Source organism: Hyperolius riggenbachi, chromosome 12 (assembly GCF_040937935.1).
Source record: "Hyperolius riggenbachi isolate aHypRig1 chromosome 12, aHypRig1.pri, whole genome shotgun sequence".
In the NCBI taxonomy this organism is placed as follows: domain Eukaryota; kingdom Metazoa; phylum Chordata; class Amphibia; order Anura; family Hyperoliidae; genus Hyperolius; species Hyperolius riggenbachi.
In genome coordinates, this window is record NC_090657.1 from 176,705,083 (window position 1) to 176,718,904 (window position 13,822).

At 49.5% G+C, this 13,822-nt stretch overlaps 2 protein-coding genes across 7 annotated transcripts in view; one reads left to right on the forward strand and one right to left on the reverse strand.

Moving 5' to 3' along the window:
- BIRC7 (baculoviral IAP repeat containing 7) overlaps nucleotides 1-9,545 on the reverse strand; it is a 41,231-nt gene extending 31,686 nt beyond the window's left edge. Inside the window, exon 1 of one of the 2 annotated variants that reach the window (XM_068262409.1) lies at nucleotides 9,281-9,545. The gene's annotated coding sequence lies outside the window, so the exon portion shown is untranslated. The remainder of the gene's footprint in view (nucleotides 1-9,280) is intronic. The other variant, XM_068262411.1, reaches the window with a different exon arrangement.
- The window catches only part of YTHDF1 (YTH N6-methyladenosine RNA binding protein F1), an 87,833-nt gene that overhangs the window by 15,560 nt on the left and 58,451 nt on the right, over nucleotides 1-13,822 (forward strand). For 3 of the 5 annotated variants that reach the window (XM_068262404.1, XM_068262405.1, XM_068262406.1), the window contains exon 1: nucleotides 9,554-9,749. The exons of the other annotated variants lie outside the window; for them this stretch is intronic. In XM_068262404.1, coding sequence (XP_068118505.1) covers nucleotides 9,723-9,749 — 27 coding nt within the window. In that variant the 5' untranslated portion in view covers nucleotides 9,554-9,722. Of the gene's footprint in view, nucleotides 1-9,553; nucleotides 9,750-13,822 lie in introns of those variants that run through there. 5 annotated transcript variants of the gene reach the window in all.

The following is a 13,822-nucleotide window of genomic DNA, read 5'->3' on the forward strand; positions in this document are numbered from 1 at the left end:
TCAGAATAAAAAGGGCTCTATTCATAAAACTTCTGAGCCGGAAAAAATCCTGGAGGTAAAATACCGCAGCGGTATTTTACACTTCTGGGTGGTCATTCATAGAAATCTTGCCAGCTGAGATAGCAGAGCGGAGATCTCCCGCTGAAAGCTGGCGGTAAGCTGTCGGAAGACATGCGGAAACACTTCAGCCGGCAGAGTCCCTCCGTGCACTGCTCTCTCTGGGAGGTCTGTCCCATTCACTTGTATGTGATCCGCAAAATCAGAGGAAGCGGTATTTCCCGTCCACATACCGCTTCCTCTAATCTTTATGAATGGCCATTTTGTTACTTTTTTCTAGATAAATCTAGAAAAACACTGGAGAAGGCGGAAATTTCTCGCTCTGCTGGGGGATTGTAGATTTTCATGCGGGAACAGCTTTTATGAATGCCCACTTTGCTAAATGGACGGGAAAATCCGCTGTTTTGAGCGGAAAACTTGCGGTAAGGTTTTATGAATAGAGCCCAAAGTTGTCTGAGCAAAGTGAGGGCGGAGCCTACAGACCAGCAAGTATAGCTTATATAGCGCCACTAGGTGAAGTGCTGGCACAAATTGTTTTTTTTTTACTCCAATCAGGAGGCAGGAACGGCTTAGAGCGATGAGGTAAGATGACGAGAGATGGGCCGAAGTATTCGCCTGTCGAATATTTCGCAGCGCAGAACGCGTGTTCGAGTTCACGTCCTCAGGCGAATACATGGCATGTTCGATCCGTCCCCTATACATCATTGAGCTAAACTTTAACCCTGTACATTACTCAGCAGACACATGGCAGCCAATAAGCTAGGACCCCGCCCCTTATAAAACAACAGCACTGCAGCCATTCTTTGACTGTTGTTACATAGAGAGAAGAGAGAGAGCATTGCTGAGATAGGGAAAGCGGTAGCTAGGCCTCTGTTCTGCCTTTCTAGTTGGTTATACAGCGTCCTGAGCAGGCGAAAAGAGTCTTTCTCAGGACTGGGACTGGTACACGTTCTGTACAGAATGCACCCCAACATCATCAGTACTTTTTGTATTTTGATTGTGTTATATATCTCAGACCTCTGCGTCCAGTCACTGTCTAGTGCAGTGTCCACTGAGGTGCACGTCACAGTCAGACAGGCGTGACTCCGTGTACAGAATACAGCCCAACATCATACAATAACTTCCTTCCCATCCCAAAACAAGGCCTGTGCTACACGCCACACTGATCCATTCAGTTGATCGCGCATGCAGCACCACGCACCTAAGGGCCTTACAGACCGGTTAACACTCAATCTCGGTAAACGCAGCGTTTGGTCTGTCAGTGTTAAGCAGACATAACCCTTACATTACCACCACGTGTACACACTCCGGACATTTTAAAGCAGCACTTTATTCCACAAATGTAGGAATGTACTGTGATTTCTGCCCTTTAGGGATTAAAACCTGACTCTGTGTCGGCTACGTAATTTTGGGGGGGACTTTTGTCATGTATCCCCCTCCAGCATGCCACAGTCCAGCTGTTAACAACAGCTTGAAACAACTTTCCCATCACTTGAGTGGCCAGAAACAGCTCCTATAGGTTTTAAAATTCGTCTGCCCATTGACGTCGTGGTTTGTGCGGTTCGTCTGTTCGCGAACTTTTACGGAAGTTTGAGTTCAAAGTTCGCGAATCCAAAAATTGATGTACGGCCATCTCTAAAGATGGCCACCGGAGAGGCAACTCCGGGGGCTCGCACTTGATAAGTATTGTTTTTTTTTTTCAAACTTTTCAACATAATTCTTCACTGAAATGAGTCTTCTACAGGTATATGCAATTATTATTTAGGTTAATGCGTCATATGCAATATACTGTATTAGTTGTGGCGTGAGTGGCGCTAGTCTATGAGGTTTCCCTCACGGTCCCCTAAAGTCAGGGCCGGATTTACAACTCAGAGGCCTGTAGGTACAGGTGTCGCCCTAAACTCCGCCCCTGAAGACAGGCTACACCTCCAAGTAAAAATATTCAGGAACTCTAATCCTTGCCTTATGTCACTGACTGTCCTTCGAATCTTACACTCTAATCACTGTCTAATATCATCCTTAGTGACATGAGACAAGGATAAGGGTGTAAGTGCCTGAGGTCAGTGATATGTGGCAAGTTAAGCTCCTGAGGTCAGTGATCTGAGAAGGAAAGGCCACCTCTCCAACATAAGACGCCTGTAGGCACGTGCCTACAGTGCCTTATAAAAAATCCAGCCCTGCCTAAAGTAGACTAGAGGGGTGATGCAGCAATGGGCGGGTAAATCAGGAGCTCAGTGTTATCCAAGTTAAAGGGGCACTATGGTGAAAAATTGTAAAAATGTGCAAACATAAACAAATAAGTACATTTTTTCCAGAGTAAGATGAGCCATAAATTAATTTTCTCCTGTGTTGCTGTCTCTTACAGTAAAGGTGGGTACACACATCAGATAAAAGTCTTTGGAAAATGAAAGATCACAGACCAATCTTACCACCCTTCATGTAGTATGAGAGCCATACCTTCACAGTCTTTTCTATGGAGCTGAACTCCACATCAGGAAAAAATCTTTGCAAGATGCTGCACACACAGATGCTGTACAGACACAAAAGATCAGTATCTGCAAAAGATCTGTTCCCGCCAAAGATCCGTTCCTGCAAAATGCATTCATAGTCTATGATATCTGCATAGTCTATGATATCTGCAGATCTCATACACACCTTGTTTAACGGACAATTATCTGTAGATCAGATCCACCAGGTTGGATCTTCAGATAATTGTCTGATCTGCAGATGAATGTCCATTAAACAAGGTGTGTATGAGGATCTGCAGATGTCATAGACTATGGCTATCATTCATGAACAGGCTGTCGGTAAGGAGAATCAGTGCAGGAAAACACCGCTGGCGGATTTTTAGACTTCTGGGTGGGCATTTATAAAGATGTATCTATGTGCGATAGCAGTGCGGAGATTCCCCGAACTAGGCTGTCGGTAGGCAGGCGGTAGGCTTGCGGAGACACGGAAGCAGCCGAGTTGATACATTTCTCCGTGTTCCGCTCTGCTGCAGCTGCCTGGGAGGTCTGTGTCTCCATTCACTTACATTGGTATCGCCACATCAGAGGGAGCGGTACTTCCCGACCTCACACCGCTTGCGGTAATCTTTATGAATGAACATTTTGCTACATTTGTACCGATAATCACCGCACAAGGCGGTGATTTATCACTCTGCTCGGTAGTGTCATTTTTCCATGCGGAAAGAGGCTTTATGAATGCTGACTTTGCTAAGTGGTCGGTAAAGTCAGCTGTTTTAAGCATTTCCGCATGCGGAAATGCTTTATGAATGATAGCCTATGAATGCATTTTGCAGGAATGGATCTTTTGCAGGGATTGATCTTTTGCAGATACTGATCTTTTGTGTCTGTACAGCATCTTTGTGTGCAGCATCTTGCAAAGATTTTTATCTGATGTGGAGTTCAGCTCCATAGAATAGACTGTGTAGAGTATGGCTCTCGTACTACATGAAAGGGGGTAAAATTGGTCTGTGATCTTTCATTTTCCAAAGACTTTTATCTGACGTGCCGATGCCTGACTGAGCTAGAGAGCACAGCTCTCATTTATTCTATATGTTATGATTGTTAATTTATAAGATATGCACCTTGCACGCACCCTAGCACTTAATTCCCTGACGACGGCTCCAAATGGGGAGCTGAAACATGTCGGATTGGTGGTGGGGGGTTTCTTTATAGCAACCTTAGTGAGGAATAGGTTGATCAGATGTATGTTTACAAATGATTAATATCTGATCATTGATTTTGTAACCTACCTCAGTTAGGTCAATTAGGCATATGAATTTATTTTAATTATATTAATAAAAGTTATATTTTATAATGTACACACTCTAGATAGGAATTATTCTTGTGTTTTCTACCTACTGTAAGTGACAGCAATATAGGAGAAAAGTAATTTATGGCTCATTTTACTCTGGAAAAAAGTACTTCAGGAACCTAGCTGACATCCAGGAGGAGATGGTCGAGAAGCAGGAGGAGACCTTGTCAATGGTGGAGGGGGAGGGACTGAGGGTGGGGAGATAGATTTGGGTATCATCGGGATATAGGTGGTATTTGAAGCCCAGGGAGGAGATGACTTTGCCGATAGAGGAGGTGTAAATTGAGAACAGTAGGGGGCCCAGAACAGAGCCCTGGGAGACTCCAGCCGAGAAGGGGGTGGGAGTTGAGGAGGAACCATCGAAAGAGGTGATGAACCAGCGATGAGAGAGGTATGAGGAGATCCAGGCCAGAGCACTGTCATACATCCCTAAAGGTAGCCATACACTGGTCGATTTGCCATTAGATCGACCAGCTGACAGATCCCTATCTGATCGAATCTGATCAGAGAGGGATCGTATGGCTGCCTTTACTGCAAACAGATTGTGAATCGATTTCAGCCTGAAACCGATCACAATCTGTTGAGCTGCTCCTGCCGCCTGTGCCCCCCCCCCCCCCCCCGTATACATTACCTGAAGCTGGCTCCCAGGCGTCTTCTCCGCACCGCTCTGTTCTTGCTCCATCCCGGCGCTTCCTGTGTCACTCCGTGACCAGGAGGTTCAAATAGAGCGCCCTCTATTTGAACTTCCTGGTCACTGCAGTGACACAGGAAGCGGCGAGATGGAGCCGGAACAGAGCGGTGCAGCGCGGAGAAGACGCCCGGGAGCCAGCGTCAGGTAATGTATACCTGATCAGATCGGCCGCCGCTAGCGACGCGCACCCTACCCGCGGGCGATCGAGGGTAATTTCCTGCACGGCGCGATTGACGGACCGATCCGATTTCGGGAGGAAATCGGATCGGCGGGTGCGTTTAGCGCGAACGATTGGCAGCACATTCAATCCCAGGATCGAATCTGCTGTCGAAACGGCCGCGAATCGGGCCTGTGTATGGCCACCTTAAGGATTGTAGGGATTGAAGGAGGGGAAGGTCAACTGTATCAAATGCAGAGGAAAGGTCAAGGAGTAGCAGGATGGAGTAGTTGCCTTCAGCTTTGGCAAGGGTGAGATCATTTACTACCTTGACGAGGGCTGTTTCTGTTGAGTGGACAGGATGGAATCCAGATTGTAGGGGGTCAAGTAAGGAGTTGGTGGTGAGGTAGTGCGTCATGCATCTATGGACAAAGGGCTCTATTCATAAAAAAGTTGTGGCGAAAAAACTCCTGGAGGGAAAATACCGCAGCGGTATTTTAGACTTCTGGGTGGTCATTCAAAAAAATGTTGGCAGCTGCGATGCAAGTGCGGAGATCTCCTGCTGAAGGCTGGCGGTAAGCTGTCAAAGGCATGCGGAAATACTTACACCGGCAGAGTCCCTCCGTGCACTGCTCTCTCTGGGAGGTCTGTCCCATTCACTTCTATGTAATCCGCAGGCTTCGAGGAAGCGGTATTTCCCGTCCACATACCGCTTCCTCTAATCTTTATGAATGGCCATTTTGTTACTTTTTTCTAGATAAATCTAGAAAAACACAGCAGAAGGCGGAAATTTCTCGCTCTGCTGGGGGATTGTAGATTTTCATGCAGGAACAGCTTTTATGAATGCCCACTTTGCTAAATGGTCGGGAAAGGCCGCTGTTTTGAGCGGAAAACTTGCGGTAACGGTTTATGAATAGAGCCCAAAGTGTTCAAAGAGCTTCAAGGAAAAATGGAGGAGGGAGTTAAGGTGGTAGTTGGAGGGTAGGAAGGGGTCGAGTGAGTTTTTTTCAGTATCTGAAGTACATTGACCTATTTAACCCTCCTGGCGGTCTATTAAAAACCGCCGGGGGCAGCGCAGCAGTATTTTTTTTAATCATGTAGCGAGCCCAGGGCTCGCTACATGATAGCCGCTGTGCAGCAGCATCCCCCCACCCGCTTCGATCGCCTCCGGCAATCTCTGATAAGGAAATCCCGTTCAATGAACGGGATTTCCTGGAGGGCTTCCCCCGTCACCATGGCGATGGGCAGGATGACGTCATCGCCGTCATTGGGAGTCCCGTTCCACCCCTCAGCGCTGCCTGGCACTGATTGGCCAGGCAGTTGCACGGGGTCTGGGGGAGGGGGCGGCGCGGCGGGTAATCGGCGCGGAGCAGCGGTGATCGGAGTGCACGTGCAGCTAGCAAAGTGCTAGCTGCGTGTTGCAAAAAAAAAATTATGCAAATCGGCCCAGCAGGGCCTGAGAAATCCTCCTGCGCGGCATAGCCCGAGCTCAGCTCGGGCTTACCGCCAGGTAGGTTAAAGTGGACCTGAACTCTTACACAGGATAGAAGGTAAACATAGAGGAATAAACCCTGTATGTATTTAAAGAGCTTAGCCTGTCTAATTCCCCCCATCTCCATTTGTGTCTAATCACCACTGTAATTTGATCTCTCAGCTGTATCAGCTCAGGGATCTCCTCTGCCACGGCAGAGCAGCTAATTAGTAAACACAGGATGTTAAGTCTGCTTCCATGCAAGCAGGAAGTAGACACACTGCAGATTTATTGCAGGATTGGTATCAGCTGTAACAGAGACATTTTTTTCTTTAAACGTTATTATGCTGTTGCTTATCTTTTAGGCTGCTTACACACAGGGACGTTACAAGCGCACGTTAGTGCAGCCTGTATCGCTCCCCCAACGCACAGCAATGTAACACAAGTGGGCTGTTCACACTCCCCACGTTGCGTTACATGTAACGCTGCACGTTCTCCTGAAAGTACAGCATGCTACGGCGTTACATCGGCTTAAGCCGCGTTAGACTGTTTGCACATGCTCAGTCAGGTTGGGGAGGAGCGGAGAGGCCAGGCACATGGCTAATTAATATTCACTGCACGTTGTGACGTGCAGTGTTTACTTCCTGGTGCAGCCGCTCTGTGCGGCAATTGGCCGGCGAGACCACGTGATGCCGCATGTGTCCAAGAGTACGCATCACGGCATCACGGCCGCCAGAGTAAGCTGCACAACGCGGCTCACTCCGACGTCCACATCGAAGAGCACCAGGCCTTGCGTTAGGTGCACGTTATGCGACCTTAACGTAGCACCTAACGCAACGTCTTGGTGTGCAAGTAGCCTTAGAGCAGAGAGGAAGTTCTGAGTTCAGGTCCGCTTTAAAAGCTGAAGGGAAGATGCTGGAGAGGGAGAGGTTGAACTAGTAGGTTGCCCACTCTTCTGCCACATGTTCTTTACTAGTATTGGTGTTTAAATTAGGGAATCTACATTGGTAAATAAGGGAACCTTTATAAGTCCTGCCCAACAGCGATGGGCTTCCAAGTAGGAAGCCATTCAAATTCAGCATTAAAATGGGGCTTAATTGCCTCAGGTGTGAGCAAGGGAGACGGGGTTACTGTCTCTCTCGGCTTTTATGCGTCTCAATCCACCTCGCACGCGACCTATGAGACGCGTTGCACGACTCACTACTACACTTCCTCCTTCCGGCTTGAAGAAGGAAGTGTAGTAGCGAGTCTTGGAACCTGTCCCATAGGTCGTGTGCGAGTGGAGTGAGACGCATAGAAGCCGACGGACTTCTGGGTAAGTAACCCCCTATCTACCGTGCTCACACCTGAGGCAATTAAGCCTCATTTTAATGCTGAATTCGAATGGCTTCCTACTTGGAAGCCCATCACTACTGCCCAATGCATTTCATCAATCATCACGTGACTTAGGCCCCGATGAGTCACATGATGAAACACATTGGGCGGAGCTTATGACGACGGTGTGCAGACATTCCTGGAGAGACTTGATTTTGCTTATATACGCAAGTTAACTTTTTAACGCAATGTGATTTTATAAATGTTATGTTTAAAGACTGTATTACGCTATGAGAGATTTGCTTTAAAGAGAACCTGAGGTGGGTTTCTGCCATCAATATTAGGACACAGAGGCACATTCTGCATACAATGCCCAGCCTCTGTGTCCTTATAGTGCACCCCCACTCTCCCCCGTGCTCTGCTGTCCCCCAATATAAAAAATGCCAGGCTAGCGACATGCAGATTGTCGCTAGATGGCCGTTCACCTTTAGTCTGCCATTCAGCGCCGCTCCCCCGCCTCCTCTATAGCGCGGCTCCCCGCCTGCATCCCTTCTCTCCCCGCCTCTGAAAGCTTCCTCCAATTAGCTTACAGAAGCTGGGAGTGAAGGGACGCAGGCGGGAAGCCGCGGGTGTATTGCACAGGCCCAGTACAGTCTGCACCTGCGCAGTACGTTCCTGGTGTCATCAGCGGGAGCGAAGACGGGCGCAGTGGTTTTACGACTTTAAAAGTCGGAAATTCCATAACTGAACCGGAGGCGGGGACAGGGACATCAGTGAGTGGCTGCATGAGCACAGGACGTCTGTGGGGGACCATTAGAAGCCCCAGGTAAGTTGAACTCTTTTTTCCCGTACCCCCCTACTGTAGTCCTTTAACATTCATTGTTATATCAAAAAAAAGTGGACAGATGTAATGAAAAACAGTATTGTATATTTTGTACATTTTGGCTATCATTCATAAAGGACCAGTCGGTAGTGCGGGAAAACACCGTTCTTCTCCGCAAGCGGTACTTAAGACTTCTGGGTGGTCATTCATAAAAAAGTTGCCTATTGCGATACAAGTGGGGAGGTTTTCTGGAGGAAGCTGGCGGAAGACATGCGGAAACATAAAAGCTGCCCGATTCCCTTCGTGCGCTCCTCTGTCTGATACTGCTTGGGTGGTCCGTCCCATTGATTTACAAGTAATCCGCCCGCCTATCGCTACTGTCGAGCAAGCAGTATTTTCCTTCCGCATACCGCTTGCTCTAATATTTATGAATGGACGTGTTTGTTACCTTTTCTAGATTAATCTAGAAAAACTCCTTACAAGGCGGAAATGTATCGCTCTTCACGGGAATGTCAGCTTTTCATGCGGAAAGAGCCTTTATGAATTGGGATTTTGCTGAGTGTTCGGTAAAGTCAACGGTATTAAGCATTTCCGCAGGCGGAAATGCTTTATGAATGATAGCCAAACACAACGTTATATCAGAGATGTAACTCAAGTTGTTTGTAAGTAGGGGACTGTCTGTAATCCCTATTCATCAAGTAAATTAGCTATGTCCATACACTGGCATAGATATAACTCTAAAATAATTAAACGGAATGAAACTTTTAGTAGTTCATTGCAGCAGAGATGGCATTGGTGAGAGTTCCATTGCCTAGGCACAGTTCACATAAGCAAAAGGTAAGTTAAACGTCATTTCCTTTCGCATTCTTAGGCCCAGGACTGGTATAAGAGCCCAAGTCACACAAGGGTAGATGGGGAGGATTTCAGGGTGTTCATTTTACACCATACTCTATTAGGGCGGGGCAGTAGTCTCTAAGACAGGATAGCACCGTCTCCCATAGCAACCACTGGGCAGTCCAGACAACGCCTCGTCCAGCTCAACGCAACGTTCTTTCTTCCACACACATGAATAATAGAATCACGGGACGGACAGCAGTCACGTGGTAAGGCAAGTTTCCCCCTAGTTGCTTCACTTCCGCCCTCACACCCATGCGTCACTTCCGGCCTCGCAGCCGCGCTGACTGCCACTGGAGCGATTCGCGCATGAGCAGTGGCCTTCGTTTCCCGGCCTGCCCCGCGCTGCTGCTGACGTCAGCCGCACTCTGCCCAGTCCCCGCCGCCATTGGTGAGTGTGGAAGTCCCGGGCCAGGCCTCATCCTCCGACCCGAGACACCGAGCCCAAGAGCGAGAGAACCCAGCGCGGCCCCGCCCCTCCCGCTCTACATGAGTCATGTCTGCCACCAGCGTGGACCCGCAGGTGAGAGTGCTGCCTCCCGGTCCCCTTCTGGGACGGGGGCCGCCGTGTACTGCCTCCCCCGCTCTACCAGGCTGTGCCTGTTCCTAGTGTCTGCTCAGGCCCCCCCAGTGTGTTCCCTGATGTCTGACTGTTTCCTCTCCCCATATTTCCCCCAACATCTGCTCCGGTACCCCTCTATAGATGGTCCCTCCCCTGCACCCCTCATCTGACTACCCCCTCATATCTCCCAAAATCTGCTCCTGTACTACTCTATAGATTGCCCGTCCCCTCATCTGACTGTACCCCCTCATATCCCCAACATCTGCTCCTGTATCCCTCTACAGATGTCGCCTTCCCTGCACCCCACATGTGACTGCACCCCCTCCTCATATCCCCCAACATCTGCTCCTGTACCCCTCTATAGATGTCTCCTCCCCTGCACCCCACGTGACTGCACCCCCCTCCTCATATCCCCTAACATCTGCTCCGGTACCCCTCTATAGATGGTCCCTCCCCTGCACCCCTCATCTGACTGCACCCCCTCCTCATATCCCCCAACATCTGCTACTGTACCCCTCTATAGATGGTACCTCCCCTGCACCCCTCATCTGACTGTACCCCCTCATATCTCCCAACATCTGCTCCTGTACCCCTCTATAGATGCCTCCTCCCCTGCACCCCATGTGTGACTGCACCCCCTCCTCATATCCCCTAACATCTGCTCCAGTACCCCACTATATATGGTCCCTCCTCTTCACCCCTCATGTGACTTTACCCCCTCATATCCCCAACATCTGCTCCTGTACCTTTCTATAGATGTCCCCTCCCCTGTACCCCACATGTGACTGCACACCCTCCTCATATCCCCCAACATCTGCTCCTGTACCACTCTGTAGATGTCTTCTCCCCTGCACCCCACATGTGACTGCACCCCCTCCTCAATCTCCAACATCTGCTCCTGTACCCCTCTATAGATGTTCCCTCCCCTGCACCCCTCATGTGACTGCACCCCCTACATCTGCTCCTGTACCCCTCTATAGATGTTCCCTCCCCTGCACCCCTCATGTGACTGCACCCCCTCCTCACATCCCCCAACATCTGCTCCTGTACCCCTCTTTAGATGTCCCCTCCCCTGCACCCCTCATCTGACTACCCCCTCCCCTATATCACCCCAACATCTGCTCCTGTACCCCTCTATAGATGGTCCCTCCGCTGCACCCCTCATCTGATTGTACCTCTACATCTGCTCCTGCACCCCTCATCTGATTGTACCTCTACATCTGCTCCTGCACCCCTCATCTGATTGTACCTCTACATCTGCTCCTGCACCCCTCTATAGATGTCCCTACCCTGCTCCCCTCATCTGACTGTACCCCCTACATCTGCACCTGTACCCCTCTATAGATGGCCCCTCCCCTGCACCCCTCATCTGACTGTACCCCCTACATCTGCTCCTGTACCCGTCTATAGATGGACCCTCCCCTGCACCCCTCATCTCATTGTACCCCCTCTCCTATATCACCCCATCTGCTCCTGTATGGATGGTCCCTCACCATGCACCCTTCATCTGATTGTACCCCCTACATCTGCTCCTGTACTGCTCTATTGATGGTCCCTCCCCTGCACCCCACACCTGACTACCCCCTACATCTGCTCCTACACACCTCATCTGACTGTACCCCCTCCTCATATCACCCAACATCTCATGTACCAATCATCTGACTCCTGCTCCTCATATCCCCTAACATCTGCTCCTGCACCCTATCCCCCCCAACATCTCATGTACCTCCCATCTGACCCCCCTCCTCATCCCCCAAACATACTCCTGTACCCCACCGTAGATGGTCCCTCTCCTTCATCCCTCATCTGACTGTACCCACTACATCTGCTCCTAGACCCCTCATCTGATTGCCCCTTACCACCAGATCCCTCCCCATCTGTTCCTGCACCCCTAATCTGACCCCCCATATAGCCCCAACATCTGTTCCTGCACATCTCACCTGACTGTCTCCCCTCCCTATATCCCCCTAACATCTGCTCATGTACATTTCTATAGATATTCCCTCTCCTGCATCCTTCATCAGACTGCCCCCCCCCTTCCCTCTCCTGCATCCCTCATCAGACTGCCCCCCCCCCCTTCATATTCATCCTACATCTGCTCCTAGACCCATCATCTGTTTGCTTCCCCCCCATATTGCTCCTGTACCCCTCTTCTGGCTGCCCACCTCCCCCATATCCCCCTTCTATAGATGGTGCCTCCTCTACACCCCTCATGTGACTATCCCTCCCATATCCCTCTTACATCTGATTCTAGACCCCTCATCGGATTGTTTCACCATCCCCCCTACGTTTCTTGCACCCTAATCTGACGTCCCCATATCCTCACAATATCTCTTCCTGTACCCCTCTATATATACCTGTTCTGCTCATTTGACTGCATCATGCTTTTAACATCTGTTCCTTCACCCCTTAACCGTATCCCCCAACATCTGCTCATGTACCCCTCTATAGATGGTCCCTCCCGGCACCCCTCATCTGACTTTCCCCCTTATCCCCCCCTATATTCCTCATCTGATTGTTTCCTCTCCCCCCCAACAGCTCCTGCAACCCTAATATGACTCCCTAACATCTGTTCCTGTACCCCTCTTTATATACCTCCTCTGCTTCACCCCTATATGCCCCCAACAGTGGCTGGATAGTGTAATGGTTAAGGGCTCTGTCTCTGACACAGGAGACCAGGGTTCGAATCTCAGCTCTGTCTGTTCAGTAAGCCAGCACCTATTCAGTAGGAGACCTTAGGCAAGTCTCTTTAACACTGCAACTGCCTATGGAGCGCGTCCTAGTGGCTGTCGCTCTGGTGCTTTGAGTACGCCAGGAGAAAAGCGCAATATAAGTGTTTGTCTTTATCTGTGCGGTACCCCTTATCCGACGTTCCTCCCTTCCAATATCTGCTCCTGTACCCCTCTACATGTATATATGTTCCTCCCCTGCTTTCCTACCCCATACCCCCCAACATCTGCTCCTGCACCCCTAATCTGATGCCCCCTCATATCCCCAACATCTGTTCCTTTACCACCCTATATATCCCTACCCTGCTCTGCTCTCCTGACCTCCCCCTCTTCCCCATATGCCTCCCCCCCCCATCTTCAGACCTCCCTCAACATCTGTTTCTTTTCTTCTCTGCTGACTTTGCTTATCCCCCATTTCCCCCCAACATGTTTCTGTTCCCCTTATCTGACTGCCCCCTCCTTTATACATACCCCTCTATCAGTGGTCCCTCCCCTACATCTGTCATCTGACTATCCCTTATCAGCCCTCCCCCATCTGTTCCAGTACCCCTCTATAGATGGTCCCTCCCTTGCACCCTTCATTTGACTGTCTCCCCCCCCCCCAGCCATCCCCAACATCTGTTTCTGTACTCCTCTATAGATGCAACATCCCCTGCATCCTTCATCTGACTGCCCTCTCCATACATCTCCTCCTGTATCCTTCTATAGACAGTCACTCTACTGCACTCTCCATTTCCCACTCTTTATCCATCTGCCCCTCCCACCAGACAGGTTCCACCTCCTCCTTATTCTTACATGCACCTCAACTGATATCCTGCCTTCTCTTCCTATATTTATAAGCAAGGAGTTTGTATGTTCTCCCTGTGTCTACGTGGGCTTCCTCTGGGCATTCTGGTTTCCCCCCACACCCCAAAAACCCAGAAGTTAATTAGCTTCCCCCTAAATTGGCCCTAGACTGTTACATGCACTACACAATACATACATAGACATATGACTATGGTAGGGACTAGATTGTGAGCCCTCTGAGGGACAGTTAGTGACAAGACAATATACTCTGTACCGTGCTGCGTAATAGGTTGGCACTATATAATTAATAAAATAAGCACCTACATCTCACACTCTTCTCTCTGAAATTGGTTGTACCCCTTTTTTTAGAGCTTTCCTTTACTGCATCTCTCAACTGACACTTTCTCCCTCCAGAGTCTGTTCTTGTTCCCTATACAGATGTTTCAGTTCCTGTATAGCTAGCTAGTCTGCCCTCTCAAAATCCTCACCCAGCATTTGTTCCTGTAACTCTATATAGAT